General features: G+C 40.7%; 2 protein-coding genes across 2 annotated transcripts in view; one reads left to right on the top strand and one right to left on the bottom strand.

Annotated features, from left to right (window-relative positions):
* Positions 1–9,187, bottom strand: part of grk6 (G protein-coupled receptor kinase 6) — a 34,387-nt gene extending 25,200 nt beyond the window's left edge. The window contains exons 1-2 of the mRNA XM_029447818.1: positions 8,993–9,187; positions 2,731–2,826 (exon numbers count right to left, since the gene is read on the bottom strand). Of these exons, the coding sequence (XP_029303678.1) occupies positions 2,731–2,826; positions 8,993–9,044 (148 nt within the window). The 5' untranslated portion in view covers positions 9,045–9,187. The remainder of the gene's footprint in view (positions 1–2,730; positions 2,827–8,992) is intronic.
* Positions 9,188–11,090: 1,903 nt separating this feature from the next.
* On the top strand, positions 11,091–15,446 carry nop16 (NOP16 nucleolar protein homolog (yeast)). The gene is made up of 5 exons (XM_029448915.1): positions 11,091–11,295; positions 12,044–12,152; positions 13,321–13,387; positions 14,115–14,221; positions 15,088–15,446. Exons 1-5 carry the CDS (start codon positions 11,189–11,191, stop codon positions 15,229–15,231), a joined length of 534 nt encoding a protein of 177 aa, XP_029304775.1. The 5' UTR covers positions 11,091–11,188; the 3' UTR covers positions 15,232–15,446.
* The last annotated feature ends 5,885 nt before the right edge of the window (positions 15,447–21,331 follow it).

Here is a 21,331-nt window from a genome sequence, read left to right as displayed (position 1 = left end):
TATTTTGCAGCCTGCATGTATCCAGAGTTTTCATGCGTTTTGACTTTTCTGAACCGTATCAGTGATCTGCTCGGTGTGAAAGGACACAACGCTCTTCGTCTGCGTGTTGGACAGGAAGCCTCGCGTTAATGACAACAGAAGCAAATCGTGCGCCTGAAATAATATAAAAATGTATTAATAAATCATAAAATGGATAATGGCTGCACACTGTTTTTTACAACATGCTTTTAAAGTTTAGAGTTCGGGAACGATTCACACATTTCTTTTTTCAGCAAAAAGCAGGAAGTAAACTTTTTTTTTTTTTTTAGGACATGTGCAAGACCGTTGAGCAAGAATAAAAAATGACCAGCACCAACAGGAAGGCTGGAGACGTGACGCATATTATATATTAAAGACATGTTATCTGCTGAAAACTGAAGGTTAACTGAAGTAGAATCTGCACAGTCACTAAATGTACTGAGTGGACGTAAGGAAAGCCTTCCTAATCTCCCGTATGTAATCTGTTTAAAGGATCTTTAGAGTATAATGAGAAGATGGATTCCACTCTCGAGTCAGCGGCTTTCTGCTGACAGCTTAGATATCCAGCATATTGATGAATGAAAGTCTATTTTTGTACCGTATCATTAGGCCACTACACGGAGGAAATGAAAAATCAACATTGATCATATAAACTCAGTGAAACGTTACATGGTGTCAGGAACAATAACACTAAACATGTAAATGATATGTTTTATACACTGTTTTTAACATAAGTATCTTCACTGTGCACTGTACCTAATATACTGTGAATAAAGATGATTCTGATTCAGTGTTTTGAACCTCAAGGCCACCGTACCCACAGGAAAGACTGAAGAGCATTACATAAGATGAGCGATAACACAGACTTGTCCTTTGTAGTAAATTATACATTTATAGCTCAGTCTGGAGGCTCTGCGAGGACTTCCCCTCGGCAGAGACGAAGAAGAGGAGTCTGGAATAATCCATCCTAAAATATAACTAACATAATTATTTAGTCATTCTTGAATTTGTTTCTGATCTGTCCATGAATCAGCACAACATCGTGTGCTTCTCCTCTCCGTCTCGCTTTCTTATAACTCAGGCTACTGCTTTCATCTGTGTGTATCTGTGTGTATGATCTGTGTGTATCTGTGTGTATCTGTGTGTATGATCTGTGTGTATCTGTGTGTATGATCTGTGTGTATCTGTGTGTATGATCTGTGTGTATGTATCTGTTGTGTATGATCTGTGTGTTATGGAATCTGTGTGTATGATCTGTGAGTATCTGTGGTGATCTGATGTGATGATTCTGTGTGTTATCTGTGTGTATCTGGTGTATGATCTGTGTGTATGATCTGTGTGTATCTGTGTGTATGATCTGTGATGTATGAACTGTTGTGTATTGTGTGTAATCTGTGTGTATGATCTGTGTGTATGGAATCTGTGTGGATCTGTGTGATCTGTGTGTAATCTGTGTGTATTGATCGTGTATGTATCTGTGTGGTATGATCTGTCGTGTTATGATTCCTGTGTGTCTGATCTGTGATGTATGATCTGTGTGTATGATCTGTGTGTATTGATCTTGTGTGTCATGATCTGTGTGTATGATTTCTGTGTGTATGATCTGTGTGTGTATGAATTCTGTGTGTATGATCTGTGTGTATTGGATCTGTGTGTATCTGTGGTATCCTGTGTTGTATGATCTGTGTGTATCTGTGTGTATGATCTGTGTGTATGATCTGTGTGTATGATCTGTGAGTATCTGTGTGTATGATCTGTGTGTATCTGTGTGTATCTGTGTGTATGATCTGTGTGTATCTGTGTGTATCTGTGTGTATGATCTGTGTGTATCTGTGTGTATCTGTGTGTATGATCTGTGAGTATCTGTGTGTATGATCTGTGTGTATGATCTGTGTATATGATCTGTGTGTATGATCTGTGTGTATGATCTGTGTGTATCTGTGTGTATCTGTGTGTATCTGTGTGTATGATCTGTGTGTATCTGTGTGTATGATCTGTGTGTATGATCTGTGTGTATGATCTGTGAGTATCTGTGTGTATGATCTGTGTGTATCTGTGTGTATCTGTGTGTATGATCTGTGTGGATCTGTGTGTATCTGTGAGTATCTGTGTGTATGATCTGTGTGTATGATCTGTGTGTATGATCTGTGTGTATGATCTGTGTGTATGATGTGTGTGTATGATCTGTGTGTATGTGCTTCAGTGTTGCAGGTTACATGTTGGAGAGGAGGTCGTGTGGCTGTTTCACATCATCCAGGATCCATTTTTTTCATAACTGCTCATAACTTCTCATAACTGTATCGTATTGTTTGTATTGTATTGTTTGACGACGGTCCATCTGTACACACACATATATTTCACATCCCTCCTCAGTTTCTCTTTCTGGGATTTCTTCCATTTTCTCTGCTTTGCAAAAACTCTTGCTCGACTGACTGTGAGACAATCAGCCTTAACCATAACTACAGTATCTGACAGGAGTCCGCACATCGAGGCTAGCATCCAGCCTGCTGTGCCTCACAGAGCTGCTCGTGTGGCTCTTTTTGTTATTTTAAATACAATTAATCATAATCACCTATTTATTTTTATAACCCTTCAAAGGGAAAAACTCACAACCTAAAAAGGGAAAAAGTTTGAATGTCTTTCAAAGACACTTTTATATAAGACGCGGCAGAAACACGTGTAAAGACTGCACAAAGACAGTCGTTCTCTTACCTGTGGATTGTCGCAGCTCTTCACACAAACTTATGTGGGGAAACTGCAGCAGCTGCTTCCATTTCTTGCTTTTTCCTTTCCTGTTCCCGCCGCCTCCTGTGAAACAAACAGGTTTGGTTTAAAACTTAAGACTTAAAACTTAAGTTTCAACACATCCATGTGTCGGCTCGTCTCACTTCCTAATCATAAGCACAGATCTGCTGATGCATCTAGTGACTACTGGAGTTTAGTTCCTTGTATTAAAAGATCTGTCAGTGCACCTTGCCACTTTGTATGATGAGCATTATGGGGACAGCAACCTGTTCACAAAGTGATGCTGTGAGAAACTACAGAATTACATCTTTGGGAACGAATGTGAATCAACAAAATGTCCTCACAAGTACGGTGGACCATGTGTGTGTTCAGGTGCAGCCGTACACATTTTCTTGAGAAACTGCAGCCGAGTAAACGCAAAGAGCGAACGTCACTCGAGCGATCAGAACAAAGCACAAAGAAAAACCAGACGCAGATCCTGTCCTCTCTGCGTTAGTGCTCGTACCGCCTGTGACACACAGCGATGCAGATTCATTCACCACATAACAAGAACAAGAGCCAACATGATGCTCCACGTATCAGATTCAAATCTCAAGGCAGTCTCAAGTCCCTGCAACGTTCATATGTCTTCGTGGGAAATGAATAGAAACCATTAGGTGCCTCTAAAGAAGAAGAAGAAGAAGAACTTTCTCTGGTTTGAGTTTCTGTAATGTGAGGATTTGGTGCTTTTTCTCTGTTTCATGTCATTGTGACTCTTTGAGTTGTGGACCAAACAAGACGTTTTCTGCCTTGAACTTGACTTCTTCCTCCATTTTCTGGCATCTTACAAACAAAGCAGCAGATGTTTTTATCGTGAAGATAATTGAATCTCCTGACACTCCAATTATAGTCCTTGGTAACTTAAAGAACTTTACCCAAAGGCAACACGCCCGAGCAGACAGGTAATGTTTAAGGAGTCCTGTTCTGCTGTTGATGATCCCACTAATGTTGTCGGCTCTTATGTTTCCTATGTGTGGAGATAACGTGGAGATGATCCCCTGATGACATTGTGAACCCCAAGTGTAAGCCATCCTCTTGTTTCTCGCAGCAACAACAAAAACAATTGCTCTTCGGAGACAAATAAAAGTCTCTGAATGTCTTGTTTTGTCAGACCAACGTCTCAAAACCCAAAATGATTCATCTTACAAAGATATAAAACAGATAAAAGCAGCACATCCTCACATTATTCAGGCTAAATGTACTTAAAGGATTAATTGTAATTATTGCTGACTGATAAATCAACTAATCATTTCATCTCTAATAAATCGTTAATCTAAAATATACATGAAATGTTATATGTTTATTCTAATGTTGTCACATTGACCTCAGAAATATGTTGATTTAAGAGCAATTATTTCTGTAAGTCGACATCAAACAAACGTGTACACCCTCGTCCACACTCCAGCTTAGCTCCGATTGGTCGATTGTTTCGTCAATGAGCACAGCACAGACAATCACTGAACGAGTCTGAGATGTGTGCGGCGGTCTGGAGCTTCTCTTTATGCATCTTGAAAGTCAAATCTCGGGCCTAAAAAAAGCCCGCTCGTAAAACTGACGGCTGGCAGCGTTCAGTAATAATGAACCAGAAGAAGAAAATACGTTATCAACTCAGACTTCCTCTCATCTGGATTCGTAAACTTGTAATATCAGTCCTCAGAAAGTCAATACCACGCTTCGGGGATTTGCTATTCAAATACTGCAAGGCAGCTGCTACTAAACATTAATTATCATGGATACAATGAAAACAAGATGTTTTGTTTGAGTCCAGGAAACAGATAACATCGATGAGAGAGAAAAGGAGATCTCTGATGTCCGTCGTGTGCATTAGTGTGAATGTGAATCAAGACAAACGGCAGGTCAGTGACACAGGAAGGCACTGAAACACAGATTCTGCACAAAATGATAAACATACGTAATTGGACTGAGAGCAGCACAATTAGCTTTGAGTCACAGAGGAAGATATCATCCCACACGTGGGAAACAAGACGCAGGTCAAAGGTCACGTGTGAACATGACATCGTATCTCAGAAGTTCATCAAATCCATGTCGCACCAAATTAAAGAAAAAACACAGCTTTTGTTATTTTTAAATGTCCTTTTTACGACCGGCGTGTTTCTTGAACAACATCTAAACTGATCCACGAACGACTCTGTGGAGTTTTATTGGAAAGAAACAAGTTCTTCATCCAGAGATACTAACTCACATGGGGTGTGTCCTTCAGGCCTGACAAATGTGTCAAATGTTGTTTCGCCTATAAAACACCCTAAAGTAGTGACAAACAAAGCACTATCATTTCCTAAAGCCTAAAGGCCTGTAACTCAAAGATCCTCAGTTTACTGTAATGCAGGACGTGTAATAGTATCAACATTTCACACTAGAGAAGCTACATTGACTTTTACGATCATCAAATACAAATACATTTTCTGTTGATGGACTAATTGATTAATTGACTAATCATTGCAGCAGTTAAATGAATTTCCTTCCTAATAAAACATCTATATTTGCTTTGCCACAGGTAAAAACAGAGCGCTGCTAGAGGTCCGAAACTCCACGTGGGGCCTTTAAATGCACCACAAACCTGAACTACTTCATCAAACACCTTTGGATTTATAAATGAGTCACACATCTGATGATTGCAGATGAATCTGATGGATTTAGAAACAGAAGCTGTGTTGCCAACTTAGCAACTACTAGCAACATATCTAGTAACTCTCATCTCTCATGTGGCTGAGGTACCTAACGACCAATCACAGGTCCCCAACGTTAGTCCGGTGAAGTCCTTCCCCTTTGTTACCAGCTTTGGCGTCACGAAACTTCAGCGGCGTGTCGTTGAGCTCAAAGTGAAGGCTGAGTTCGAAGGTATGATCCGAGCAGGGTGCCAAAAGTGGAGGGGGGTAGGAAGTGGAGACACTTTACACCCCTGGCCTCATGTGGCTCTGCGCCTGGAGTGACCCCATCTCAAGATTTACTGTTTATGTACAACAGCTGACGTACAAAGTTTTGGAATTCAGTCGTAAATGTAGATGCATATAATAATATGTAATAATAGCTAGTAAGAGTCTGCTTAGCTCGACTTGCAGACTTTTCTTTCGATCTTGCATTTATGTCGATAGTTGTGTTTTGACGTAAAGGTGACGTGTGACGAAATGGAGCAACGTCTCGCGGCTTTTAAAGCTTTACGTTGACAACATCAGTCGCGGCGGCTCAGTGGTCTGAAGCTGGTGGATCTATCACATGTCTTCTATGAATAGTATGTTTCTTTCCTGAAGCGTAATAAACACACATCAGCAGATTGTTGAACGTTGAATGAAAGTATGCATTGACAACATTTGAGAGAAGACTTAAGAAGACATTCTTCGTCTGACAAATTAAAGAGTTCATTCATAAGCAGGTTTCATACAATTGATACACTCACATCCTCACTGAGTCAAAACTTCAAGCGATACCCAGCCCTATCAATAAGAAGGTTGCTGAAGCACTTCCTGCTCTATGAGCCGCACGTTTACGACGCTGCTTGTCCTGAGCTCTTGAAAACGCCCCCAAACATTTTCTGAATCTATAAAAGGACAGTCAGTGAGAAACAAGATGCAAACGGCATCAATCCCAACCGAGTCAGCAGGTAAACATCTGCTCGCACAAACAGAATTAGTCAAGAAGGAAACATCAACTTCCATTTGACAGCTGCCTTGTTGTGTCCCACATAATTGAAACAAACGGAAAAAAGAAATACGTCAAAGAGAAAATGACAAACTAATAGATTTACCGGATGGTATTTATAGGCCGTCGCTAAACTGGACTTTTCTTCGGCCTCTCGTGACGTTTCTTTAAATGTAACCGACTGACTGAATGAACCTCCAGCCGGTATATAGGAGGATATAACAAATAACACATTGTTATGACATCAGGCTTCTCCAGTTAAGGGTCAAATATTGAGTTGTGCAGGGAGTTTTTCAGCCCTGAGTATTGTCTGAAGGTCCTTCAGACCAATTGTTGGTGTGAGTGCAGATGAACGATCTTGATTTTGAGGACACTGTTCTGATACAGTTTAGTGGAGAAATCCAGCTGATGAACCATAAAGGGACGCGACAATACGCACGTCTCTGCACACAGGAAGTGACTGAAGCATGGCCTCCTGAACAGCAGAGAGTGAGCACTCTGTCGAGAGGAAGTTGGATTCGCCATAATTGCAAAACCGGTGTCACAAAACATGATTTTCGGTGATTGAATTTCAAACTTTTGTTTCCTCCCTTCCTGCTATTTGCATCCATGGAAGTGGGAAGTTGCCTAATGTCGCCTGCTTTAAAAGGAAAGCTCCACCCTGAAACTTTAACACCATCTAAAACGCCTTTGTTCCAATTCTATAGGCCTATTTTTCGTTACGCAGACTTCCTTTTTTCCCTTCTATGAATAACTGCAAACTGTAAGTTGTTGGGTGTCAGGCCCTTTGATCCAACACGTTTTAAACGCCTATTTGCAGTGTAGTCAGTTGTAGTGCAGTATAGTAAAGCAGATGTTTGATGGCTTTCCAGCTGCTTTCAGTTTAATAGGCTTAAACACACAGTGTACAGTATAAATCATCTGATGATCTGTGTATTTACATCCAATAAGCAGGGAATTCACTGGCTGCATAATTCTCTGCATTGCCCTGTTTTATTCTTTAACTTCCTTGAAAGTTATATATCTTTAAATACTAGCAAATGTGTCTTTTATAGCTGAATCAAACAAGGTCTAGACAGTCAGTCCAATCAGCTAAAGCATAATGATGATCATATAACACTTGTTGATCCCCAAATGATGAAAGAACATCTTGTCTCGGCACCAGAGAAGTCAGGGGTCAAGGCCTGTCTGCTGCTGCTGCTGGGATTTATGGTGCCTTGCTCATGGGCGGATGGGCGCCAAAACATAGCTTGACTCCTGACCCTGGCTTCTATACAACACAACAGATCAACTAAATTGAGCAGATAAACTCGCAGTGAGGGATCATGACACTCATCTTCTCATGTCCCTCTGCAGATGGCATTAGGATTATTTCGGCAACGAGTCACTGCAACCTTTGTCTGGTGTTTGGAATTACAATAGCAAACTGCTCTGATGATGTTTCCATTGTTCAAAAGTCTATTGAATATGTACACTGCAAGTATTTAAGAGTATCGTGCACAAGAGGCATAGGACAGCCTGTATCAGGGTTTGAAATATGTCACTTTTGTTTTGGGACATTTGCATTTAAAGACATTTAGCTGACAACCTAGAGTGATGTATTTTAGGGGCCAACAGGTATCAAAACATAGCTTCCAGAATCTAGATTTAACATGAGGGCTAAAACACTAAAACCATGCAATTATGTGCACAAAGTAGGCTACACACCCCTGTATGTTCAGCTGCTCTGCCTCAACATCCTGTTTCGCAAACGACAGGACAATGCTGCAACATCAGCAAGGGAAACCCGATGTGTCGCTGCAATCACATTTCACACTTGCAACCCCTTCCGGACCTCTCATACTTCATGTTCCAAGTAGAGCCACGCCAAACGCATTTTAAAAATCTGGCAATTTTAAGCGCCCATTGATTACAACCGTGTCAGTGTACTGTACACAATAAAACTGACAACGTTTTACAGGTCTCTGCGACTCACTCTTTAATTCGGCATAAACTAATAAACCGTACATCATTTCAATAAATATTAAACTAAATCTAGCTAGCTTGGCATCCCCACTGTCTTCTTCTAACAAACCTTACTGTGACGGCGGTTAGCGTGTTACAACAGTGTTACTGACTGTTTGTGGTGAGAACCGTCAACAAGGAAGGCACAGTTTGTATCGCAATAAAGTAATTTACTAAAATAATTTTCCACGCCGAATTGGCCACTGGTTGCTAAAGAGTTAGCCATACTCTTCAGATATGTCAAATCACTTATGGTTGTTCACGGAAAAGCCAGAAAACTTTAAATTGCTAAAGTTGAAAATGGAGTTCGGTGTGTCGTTCTATCCACTCGAGAGGAACGGCGCGTATTTTAGGTAATATCCTGTTCGTATTGAACCGCATCTTTTAAAGATGATCTCTGTCTGAGAGGAAGTGCAGTAACAGTTTATATCAACCCCATGTCCTGGACATCCCTCCTGCCATTGCACCGCTGCTGTGTCGGTAAGGTACCGGGAGAGGGGAGCTGTCAAACCGCCATCTCCATCCTTACCTTCCCGTGCTTTCAGCAGCACCGTGTTGGCCACGATATTCTCCAGCTCCATGTTGATGCTGTCTGGAGTTACAGCAGCAGACGGAGCTCCAGGTCCCCCCCGGAGGCTTCAATCTCAGTTTATCCTCCCTAAACACTGTCCACCACCTCCTCCCACCGCCCAGCCAAGGAGGAAGATTTCAACCCCTCCGTTTCTGCTTTCGCACAGTCCTGTAACAGTCCGCACCCCTCCTCTTTCTCCTCCTCCTCTTCTTCCTCCTCCTCTATCCCTAATCTCCGCCCCGAAGCTGCTGTCAAACAAGAAGAAGAAATACTGACTTCTCACTCACTGCTGTGCAATTGTTGTTTCCGACAGACCTCTCACTCTGCTCATTCTTCACAAACATTGTGTTTTGCTGCAGAGGATTTTTGTTCATCTTCATCAGTAGATTTGATCTTAACCTACAGTGCTGGACAGCAGCATTATGCATGGTTCAGTATGCAGTTACAGTATGAGGTTGGCAGTAAGCATGAGTCTATGTACTGTGAATACTCTCATGTTTGTTATGATTTACTTCTCCATATCTAATAGATCAAGTGCTAATCAAGAGCCAATAAAACTACTGCATTTGTGCTTCACAATGACATGGGTCACAATATTAGAATCAAGCCTCTAATTAAATCCAAATCCTTCAAGCAAAGGCGTTGGTGCCTCTGGATGTATTAATCAGATTTGATGCACATGTTAACAATCTAGAAATCAATATATTACTGAGTCCAGAGCTCATCTCCCTCTGCAGAAAGTGGATTTCCCTGCACAGATTAATGACAGTGTCACGGTGCATTGAAGGTGCATTAAGAAAGAGTCTCACTCCAGGCAGAGGGTTTTTAAGTGCCGTAGCAATTAACATTACACATTACTTAATGTGAATATATTACTATAGCTAAGTACACACATAGGGAAGGAAAAATAGAAACAAAAAGAAAACTGGAGGGAGAAAAGTTTGTGGCAGATACGTGAGGTAAATCAAAGAAAATATACAATAATTAGCATTTAGAACCAAAAATGTGGACAATTCACACATGCATTGTGCAGACAGACCAGCAATAAAGAAGGACCAAAACAGCTTTCAGAGACCTCTTAAATTTAGCCAGAAGACCTTTGATGATTAGCTTTTATTCTTAAATTTGTTAGCAGTAAAAGAGAAGGATTTATACTTTTATCTTTCACTTGTAGCAGTTTGATAGATTCGGGCACTGGTGTTTATTTGACCTGTCTGTCTGAATCATAACTGAGGTGACCAGCATCAGTCTGCAGCTTGTGAGATTTATTTATGACCCAGACTGACATCTAGAGGATAAAAGCAGCAGCTGCAGGTGTTTCCAACGCTCCTCAGGTGTCTTCTGAAGAGAGAGTTAAAGTATAGATTAGCCTAAAGTAATCGGATTTATTCTGTTTTTTATTTATATGTGTGTGTTTTTTCTTTAGCATTCCTTAGTTGTAGCATTTTGTTTCCTATAAATTATGCATTTATAAAAATATGTATTATATATTATATTGTGGTTTACAATAGTAAATTACAGTGATTATTTTTATTTTGTCAATTTCATTATAAATTATATGTTTGTTTACATTTTCAATATTTAGAGTGAGAAATGTAATATGTTCCATATGTTTTCTGTGTTTTCTGTGTTTATGCATATTGGTATTAATTTGTGTGTGGTTTCAGGTATATGACTTCTTAAAAATGATATTAATATTAATATTAGTATTAATAATATAAATAATAGGTACACAGAGTGACTGTTTATGAGTTACAATAATATAAAACTTCAATTAAAGTTAGTTATTTACTTGTTGTTGATTTCAGTAATTCATTCATTCATTGTGACAATTTATTATAGATTACACTGTTAATATTTTGTTCCATAAATATGTGTTTCTTTCTTTTTTTATGTCTGTATTGAATTTTCTGTTTATAAAAAAAGAGAAAATTGTGTGTATTTTTATTATTGTATTGTGTATTGTGTCAGCTATAAACAGGGACTGAAGAAAACGTAATTAAATAAAATAATTCAAATTCAAATTCAAAACTGAAAACGAGGCCTGATTTCCGGTCACATGACCAGAACAAAACAAAGACATACTTCCGGTTTCTACCTACAGCACGTTGTCTTTTCTCCGCTGTTCTGTAAAGACAGAGACAAATCACCAAAATGCCGAAAGCCAAGAAGTCAGGGAAAAGAAAGAAGTTCAATTACACTCAAGACCGGAAGAAGTTGAAGAAACAGCACATCAAGAAATGCAACCCAAGGATAGAAAAGTAAGAAACGTAACGGCCTCATTAGCATGTTAGCTAATGTTAGCTAACAGTGTGCATGTTGACACCACGTGAGATGCATTTACCTCAACGTTTTGCCCTCTTGTTTGTAGTTTAGCTTTTATACAGTGGTGAAAGAAGTGCTCAGATACTAAAGTAAAAATAGAAATGACATGCTCTAAAAATACTCTAATTACAAGTAAAATGTCTGATTGGTATTGTCAGAAATGTACAAAGTATCGTTACTCATGCGGAATGGTTCCTATCACAGTGTTATATAATATATTAATCTATTATAATACTTTGTATAAGGCTGGGTAGATTAGTAATGAAGTACTGCCTCATATCATATATCATATATATATATATATATATATATATATATATATATATATATATAAACGTTGTAAAGTAAATAGTCATTTTTTATCAAGTAGGAAATGTAAAGATTATCTGCTTAGGCTTTATTTACCATGTCATATTTAAACAGCTTGTCCACAGAGAAAACAGTAACATCCAATAAAATACAAACGACTACACCAATGTGGAATAAAACCTAATAGATCTGAAACACAATTTAAAGTTTTGCTTTAATCAAAATCATTTAAACATTGTTTTTGCTATTTAATCAAATTTTTGGGTCATATTCAACAGAACCACACAAAAAAAGGCATTTTCCATCTCACTTGGACTTCAGATGGTTGTGTGTTAGTTTGATGTCATTGTGTGTCTAACTTGTCCTCTCTCTCAGTTCACAGATTCGAAATGCGTGGGACGACAATAAGTCCATGGCCAGGAACCTGCAGGAGATGGGTCTGGCTTTTGATCCAAACCGCACGCTGCCCATAAAGAAGAAGAGCGTAAGTGACTGCGGCGGTTCACACAGTCACTTACTCTAGTTGATAAAGTCTCTTATATCAGATCCTGTATATTCACATATGTTGTCCAACATCACTATGGATTGTCACATGACCTCCGTAACGATTAATGGAATAATCACCTGTGCTCAAGATTCTGTGTCCTCACGGTGAACCACATTCATTGCCTCTAGGCGGCAGTCAGGATGCAGAGGAGACTCCATTACTGCTCTACTTTTACATCCACGATGTCTTTTGGTGTCGAATGTGAGCCGCTCATAGTCTCTCTCTGTTGCCCACTGACCAGGACACTGAAGGATTGTGTTCAGAGTCGCTCAGCAGCTGCTGGGTTGAGATCGTGTAAACTGATAATAAACAAGGCTCCTATTATTCAAATAAAAACAAATAATCATCTCATCAGTTGAGGGTTTTTAAACATCTGTTGGTGTACTGTAGTTTTCATTTGTGCCAGAAGGGAGCAACAGAGTGTTGCTTATGATGATTAAACATGTGACACCAGAAGAATTCAGTTAGATAGATACAACTTTATATAATAAAATAGGACATATTGATGCTCTTAAGTTCTTTTGGGGCTTTATTAACAGGTAACTTTGGTGTTTTTCTACCTGGGCTCTATTGTGTCATGTCTGTGTGACTAATGGCGACAACAGTTCCTGATATTGCCGCAGTATTAAGCGAGAGCTCTGCTGCAATATAATCCTAATTTTCTATTTCAGAAACCGTCGTCTCCATCAGTCTCTTATTTCATCTGCATATAAATGTCCCTGCTCTGGTCTAGACTCTTGTTTGGGTTGAAAGTGGTTCCTTCACTAACGCTTTCTGCTGCTGTGACAGTTTCCTGTTGTGGTTAATTAAAGTTAATCTTGTCCTCTGGGCTGCAGCTTGTTTTCCACCAGCTTCAGACAGCGCTTCATTTTGTTAACTTATGACAGCGAGCGACCCATAAATTATTAATTTGAGCCTCTCCTGGGCTCCGGAGCGATGACAGTAATTGTTTTGTTTCTGGAATTGGCATCACTGATGAACCACACACACACACACACACACATTTCATACCTGCCACATTAGAGAAGATCATCTGTGGAAATAGAAGTTAACCCGGAGTGCAGACATCTTGTTTCCTTCATAATGTGTGTTTGTTCCCGTGCAGCTCCTCCGTGAAGACAGAGTAACTAAAGCTCCCGCCGGCATCGTGACCAAACCCTACGTTCTCAACCGTAAGTCATTTCTTCTGAACACCCCATCATGTAAAGTTCTTTTTGGTGTTTGCATTAGAGCTGCAACAAGTCGTTTGAAGGCGTCACCTGGACTTTGAGAACACGAGACATTCCCTCAGCTCTCTGACCTGTTGGAGACGAATCGACCAACGATCTGTTTTGTGGAGCCGTTTGTACTCAAACACCTGCTGTGATGGCGTCTCACGTTCTGTAATTATTAACAGCGCAAATTCACATCTCAAAGTTGCACATGTGTTTGTAAGAGCTCCATGTAAACGTGCACTGGTGCACATGTGTTTGTAAGAGCTCCATGTAAACGTGCACTGGTGCACATGCCGGTGAAGCTGCGCAGTCCTTTTACGTGAAGGATTCAGGGATCTTTTCGTTTTATTCAGCGGGACACTCGATGTGATTTCAGCCTCATTAGACGCATCAGAATGTAAGCAGAGCTTCACTTGCCGCATGTTTTTGTTTTTATGTCGATGCATAGAAGCTCGCAGTCGTCTGCCTTCAGCAGCAGCTGCTCTGGATTTCACGGCTGAGACTTTAATTGCCAGCTACTTCATTATTTGACCTGCGTTTGGCTGTTAAACGGAGTTAAAGTTGTGCCTGCTGAGATGCTTTGCATGTTTTCTTTGTCTTCTCACCAAAATCACAGAAAAAGTCATGGAAAGAAATGCGATGATTCAGTAAAAGCTAAGATTTGTGTTTGTTTGGTTTTGAGCAGAGCTGGAGGAGGAAGCCAACCGTCCAGAGAAAGACTCCAAGACGTTATCCTCCGACCTGATCGAGTACGCTCAGTACATGATCCGAGAACACAAGGACGACTTCAAGGTGAGAGCAGCGGCCGAAGCCGGAACGTGTCCTGCAACATCCTGCCACAATAACAGAGCTGAGACATTAAAGGGGAACTACGTCCATTTTGGTCTAAGACGGTTAAAGACTCTGATATCTGGCTGCCAAAGTGTACGAGGTTTTCTTTGTCAGGAGCTGCAGAGGACATTTAATTTGTCCGTTGAATATTTTTCTCTTGGTGACTTTGTCGCCCGTTTCCTTGAAATGTTTTGAATGAAGCTGCGTGTGTGTGTGTGTGTGTGTGTGTGTGTTATTGCTCAGAGCAGCGAGTGGCAGAACTTTAAATGACTTGAGCGTTTATCAGAAAAGAGCCTCATTCAAATGGATTTTCAACAGTTGCTTTAAATGGACTGAGTCATCACCGGGAGCAGTTCCAAGTCACAATCAGTCAATAACAGAGAGTGTGTGTGTGTGTGTGTGTGTGTGTGTGGTGTGTAGTTCTTTCTGCAGTAAAATATCCTTCAATAGAAAATATTCCATCCCTGACTTTAAATTCTGAAAGGCTGCGTAAGTATGAACGCTGCAACTAATGATATAACCTCTGAAGATGTATTTGTGCTTCGTGACCGACACAACCTCACGCTCGCAGTCGAATTCTAAAACTGAAATACAATGACATGCTGCAGAACCATGGCCCAGAGTGAAAAATCATCTTTTTGTCCGTTGTTGACGACCACTTAGTTTGTCAACGTGAATAAAAGGATCTAAATCACACAAACTTTTATAATTTAATTATAATAATGCTTTAAATAAAATGTACTGGTCACCTCGACATTTGTATTTAAAACACAGGAATGTTTCTGTGCTTTGACCCTGAGCGTCTGTGTTCTGTGTTCTGCCTGCAGGCGATGGCCCGGGACGAGAAGAACTATTACCAGGACACCCCCAAACAGATCAAGAGGAAATTAAACGAGTACAAGCGCTGCCACCCGCAGCACTACGACGCCTTCACCAGCTCACTAGTTGCTGCACAGCCGATGGACCAGTAGAGGCCCACCCCCCCCCCCCCCCCCCCCCCTGTTCTGGACTTTACATCCCTCTCTGCATCCGAAGCTCATTCTGCAGACTGTCAACAAACAGAAGCTGCACAACAACCAGCAGCGACAGGAAGTGGACGTCTCCTTCCTGCTTTCATGTCTCCTGTGTTTTAAATGTGTCACATGATGTGTGTTTTTAACGTGTCATTTAAAAACCTCCAAGTTCATTCGCGTGTTTTTTTTCTTTCTCCGGGACGAGAAGTGTCCTCGCTGACACGCTGGAGACGTCTCCGATGTTTCCCCCGTCTGTAACGTCGCACGAGATATTTTTAGAGTTTCCGCTAAAGCGTCAAATGAATCTCACGGCAGCTTCGAGCTCTGATGCGGCGCCATTCATAACAGTCACCCGACTGACGCCGTGCCACTTGATGTGTCACAGTTTGTATAACGGCGTGTTTGCTTCCATTCATACGTGTTAGTGTTGTAAACATTGTGCGTATGGTTTTATTTTAGAGTCAAAAGAAGCCTTTGTACTTGGTAGTAAAATCATAATTAGTTTTATTATGTTCTTTAACACTTGTCCTCTGAGTCCGCCTCAAGACATCTTCACCCCGTCTGTGGCGCTCAGCTCCAAGCCCATTGGTTCGTACGGAACGTCTTTTTAAAAACACCACAAATGTATAGTTTGTATTTTTAAAGGCTCAGTAATTCCCTTGAACAGCTGGTCGCTGTAGTTATTTATCAAACGTTACTTCAGCAGGAGCAGTTAGTGCGTTTGTTGGGGACTATTTTCATCAGCGGATTAATACACGGTGGTGCTCTGGCTCCAAACATTGTGACCCATTGAAACGAACCAATGTCTATTTTCAACCAAAGAGGGATTTTTGTTTTTCTTAAGTATCTATTTAGAAACCAAGAATTAACACACCACACACACACACACACTCACACTCACACTCACACACACACACACTCTCATTCCTGTGTTTTTACCTTTTTTAATGGAAATACAAAGAAAGCTGCATTTAGTTACGAATGTGTTGCTGCGGCACAAGAATGTGAAGTGTCTCCTTGAACTCTGGTCTCCATTAAAGCTTCCGTCACTGCGGTGAGCGTTCAGTATCGCCGTGTGCGGACACCTCCCAGCACACTTATGCAACACCCTCGTGGTGCATGCAGAGAGTTTCACATAGTAACTGCTTCTGTCAACATTGTGTCGTCGTTACTGGGAAACTATAAAGTCTTTATACTCAATCAAAGCACAATGATCCTAAGGCCATGACTCTGATTAAGCTTCATCAGGTCTGCAGAACATGTGTGTGTGTCCCCCCCAGGTCCATAATTCTGCTTCATTTGATGTTTTGTTTTGTTGCTGGAAAACCCCTTCAATGTTGTTACTACTCTGGCAGAGCAGACGCCGGTCCTAGAAATACATTTGACATTTGCAGCGACACAAATGGATCATCTGGTTGTGTTAATGGCTGCGGGGGGAGAACAACAGGTCATTCAGATGTCCACAGTCAATCTGGGGGAAGCAGCTTAAGTGATAGCACCGCATGTTGTGTCCAGGCAGCGTCTGTCAATCATTCTGTCGTTTGTTCTTGGAAAATGCATCAATAAATCCCCCCCCCCCTGTGTTTGCGGAGCGCGCATGAACAACTTGTGAACTGTTGAGTTTGTTCCCATGGCTGCAAAGACTCGGTATAGACTAACAAAGCAAGCACCGGGGATATAAACCCAAGTGAAACACAACTTGTGAAACACATTTGACAGAAACCTTCGAACTTTCCTCTCGTTTGTCTTCTACACATTCGGCACCAATGCCAGAGCAAGAGTGACGCGTTTCCCTCAAGGATGTTCAATTCTAATGAAACCTTCAGAATCCAGTTGAAATGACATTTAGTTGTGAAGCCTGCGCTAGAGGTACAGCTGGGAGCAAAATGAGCATTTATTAAATCAAGTAAGGAGACACTGCAGGAACAGATAGTGGAGCGTGTGCTGAAGGAACCTGTAGTGTGCGCACACGTCACACGTTTCAGCTCAAATGTATCGAACACTAATTGCTGCCAAAGCACAGACAGGGAGTTACTTCTTCAGACCTGGAAGAGCAGTAAGTTAATTAAATCCACCATATTTTGTAATCTTGGTTGTTAACTGTGTGAGTTTATATGTGAATGTTTTGGGGAGTCGTGTGTGTTTGGCATCGTTTCATCCAGACTCTGCTGTTCACTGCCTGAAGCTGTTTCACGTCCACGCCTACATGTTAACCCTCCACGGCTTGACTTTCTGTTCTGGATAAATATGTCATTTTTTGGGAGCTTTAGGGTCCCTGGTAATATATCCATCATAAAAGTTGCCCCAACCCCCCCCCCCCCCCCCCCCCACAACACCAAGGTTTTCTACATCACATGATCAGTGGAATCAGGAAAACACCACAAATAATTAAAACCAATCACAACGAGAAGCTTTAAAGTCAAAACATCAAACAATCTAATAAACAAACTTCTACTAATCACAACTAACCAATAATGTGTGTGTGTGTGTGTGCAAGTGTAAGTGTGTGTGTGTGTGTGTTTCTCTTTGACAAAGCACACTCTCCTATTCTGAGTGGAGCCTGAGGAAGCAGAGGGAAACAGGTGGCCGTCACGTTTGAATGCGTCATATACCCTTCATCCTCTGACACAAGCAAACAAACACACACGTGTACACACACACACACACGTGTACACACACACACACACACACACACACACAGTGTACACACACACACACACACACACTTCTCTGATGACCCCTGACCTCCTCACTGTCTGTCAAACCTGATAACTGCTCATCATGTTCTTGTGTCTAAAAACAAAATAAGTATTTAAACAAACATACTCATGCATATAAAGTCATTTTAATTTAAACATGTCTGGAGATATTATATATTTATAATGTATTTAAAAGAATTAAAGGGGCGGTGTGAGGTCCAAAACATTTTGTTGCTTCACTTTCACTGCCTGAAGTCGATTTCATGTTCATGCCTACATGTTAAAAAGCTGCTTATTCATATTCAGGGTCAACAAATCACCTGTTGTAATCAGGTGTTTCTAATATCCTACCCTTGATTAGAGAAAACAGGTTTCTCCTTTACTTGACATTTAAGAAATCAGCATAAATCAAGATGTAAACTCAGTTTATTTATAAAGCACATTTAAAAACAACAGGAGCTGAACCAAAGTGCTCTCCTGCCTCGATACAGATGTTCATAATTAAAGACATAAATGGCAATAATACATAGAGTAATACAATGCAACGAAAGAAACGTTACAAAATAAAATAAAAACCAACATAAAAGCAGAAAGAGGAGTAAGAAGCAAGTTAAAGAAGGTGGCAGAATATGAAGTTAGCAGGTCAGCGATGTGTCGTGGAGTCAAGTTCTAAAAACAAACAGGAACATTTTAATATTCTGTAATCAATGCAGGTGATTCAGAATCACTTGTGGTTGTAATGTTTTACAACCACTCAAAGCGCTTTACAACACGTCAGCATTCACCCATTCACACACATTCATGAGTCAGAGGCTACCGTACAAGGTGCACATCAGCCCCGTCAGTAGTGATAACCACTCACACACACTCGCACACACTCAGATTATGGGTTTGCTCTTAAAGCTTTCACATTTATTCCTATTTGATGATCGAACTGTCATTTTGAGTTTAGTAGCAGTGGGTAACGTATGCAGTGTGAAATGTACTGGAGAAGGTTGAAAGTCTCAATTAGTAGTGTAATTAGATGTACTCATGTACTTTGTACTTTGTCTGTATTTGACACTTATAGTTACTATTTATATAAGAAAACACATGATATACTATATAAGTACTACTAATATTAGTACCTAAAATTGTCTTCACATTGAAAAACTCCAACATTAAAATTGCTCTTCCATAAAAACAGAAGGATATAATAGAACAACATTTCTAAAGGGGCCATTCTACATAATGAGTACTTTTATTTTTGATACGTTAAGTACATTTTGCTGTACACACCGTCGGCCATCGGGAGCAATTTGGGGTTCAGTATCTTCCCCAAGGACACTTCGCCATGCTGACTGCAGGACTGGAACCGACAACCGGATTCCGACCGGTGGACGACCACTCTACCTCCTGGCAGCTGTATTGTGAACCATTTGGAGTAGAGAAAGGGTGGATTAGCTCAACTCCAAATACAAGGAGTGACAGTAATCAAGCTGCTTTTATTATATCCATGATGAAAGCAGAGCAAACTGTTTCCAGGTCCTGATGAGAGGGAAATGGTTTTAATTTTAAGATTATAAAACACTGACTGTTTGTCAAAATTGTCCACGATTTTTTACTTCCTCATGCTAATTTTCCGACAGGGGCACATTGGTTAAACAGGATTACTTTGGATTTTCATTGTGTTGAAAGAGTTCCTTGCTATACAACATCTGATGTTGTTTCGACAGCTGTAACCTGAGTCCATGTAAATGTACTGAATGTCTGTAACCCAAAACCTGAGAAATCGATGACCAATCATGGAAACACCAAGTCAGCGGGAACGTTTGTACCCAGAGCCACGGCGATCCATCCCATAGTTATTGAAATATTTCCCTTCAAACTCAACCTCATGGTGGAACTAGAGGAAAGGTCTTTAGCAACGGACCCTGTCAACCTTCAGTTCGTCTTTATGGTCCTCCGTTGTTGTTTCAGATTATCTGCCGCACAAGTGTCCAGAAAAGCAATAGTTTTACCTGCTTATGTTGTGTTGACCTTGTCTGCTGTCAATCATTTACAGCGTTGCTCCACCGAACAATGTGTTTGAGCGTCGAGAAAACTCCATCGGCACGTTGAGGAGCGCGGCGAGGAAACTGCACAAGTGTTTGTAAAGACTCGTCCAGTAAAAAAGGTTTTTACTAGAACTCAATTCACTACAATAGATGTTGTAGATGTTCCTTTGGTAAAGCACGTTCCAGTGTACACTGCTGTGTGAGACAAAGGAAGCATTGAAGCACCTTTTCTGAGCATTTACAGAATCATAACAGCTCTTATCCTGACACTTCCTGATCATTTCACTCAGCTTGGTGTCGTAATAAACAGTATTTTCATTCAAACCTTTGTATTAAGCAGAGAAATACGAAGGACAATTCTCTGAAAACAAGTGCACACTGAGGTGAAGTGGTTCGAGATCATTGTGTTGAAGTGTCCAGGAGAGAATGTGTCGCACATAAAGCCATGTGTTTGGTGCACAAAAACTAAAGGCAGACTTTCTGATTACAGAATAAACTTGAAGCCAGTTAGAGGACCAACCTTCTTTGTTATACGCAGTTTTAAGACCTGCCCATTTGCAGTGGGCAGGGCTTAAAAACTATAAGGAAGCAGGTTATTTTTATCAGTGAAATGCTTCTGCAGTTTGAACTCGTACAGAATAAAGAGCCTGCATGCTTCAGATATGACCCTCCATAATGTAAGATTAACATCCTTATTGTGGCGTAACCACACATAGTGATATCATTTTCTCAGCCAGCACAGGAGCATGTAACCCTGAGAATATAAAACTCCACTTTAATGGGTTTCGCCTAACATCACAACATTACTAGTTATTTCTTTCATTTTGCAAGATGACGAGCAATCGTCTATAAACTGTGAGTCACGCTGTCCACGGTCAGAGTGACCTGCAGCGCCGGCAGCTGTGGAAAACACTGTAACTGTGCCAGAGTGACGTCTCAGCAAAAACAGCTTCCTGTTAGACCACTTGAGGAACTTTGCCCGACAAAAACAAGGTCAGCCGACCTAAAGAGGCGTATAGATGTGTATCTGCTGTGTTTGCATTGACATGCTCAGTCAGCAGAGATGAAGGGAAAGACTCAATGCTGTGCTTGTTATCAGGTTGTTTGTCACGTGTAGATCCATCCACGTTGTTTTCAGTGGGGTGAGACAGTTGTTATTGGTTGAGCACATGTTGTACACAGGTTGAGTACATAACTTGTTTTCGTCTCTACATGTTTCCATTTGTACCTCTTTGATATTCAATGCAAAAGAGATCCCAATCTTCTTGAGAGGATATGAGATTAGAAGGGTAAATTAATAGATTTTAAAATGTTCAATCTATT

Source organism: Cottoperca gobio, chromosome 14 (assembly GCF_900634415.1).
Source record: "Cottoperca gobio chromosome 14, fCotGob3.1, whole genome shotgun sequence".
Classification (NCBI taxonomy): Eukaryota; Metazoa; Chordata; class Actinopteri; order Perciformes; family Bovichtidae; genus Cottoperca; species Cottoperca gobio.
Note: the sequence above shows the minus strand (reverse complement) of the source record. Positions and strands in the feature narration are given on the sequence as shown.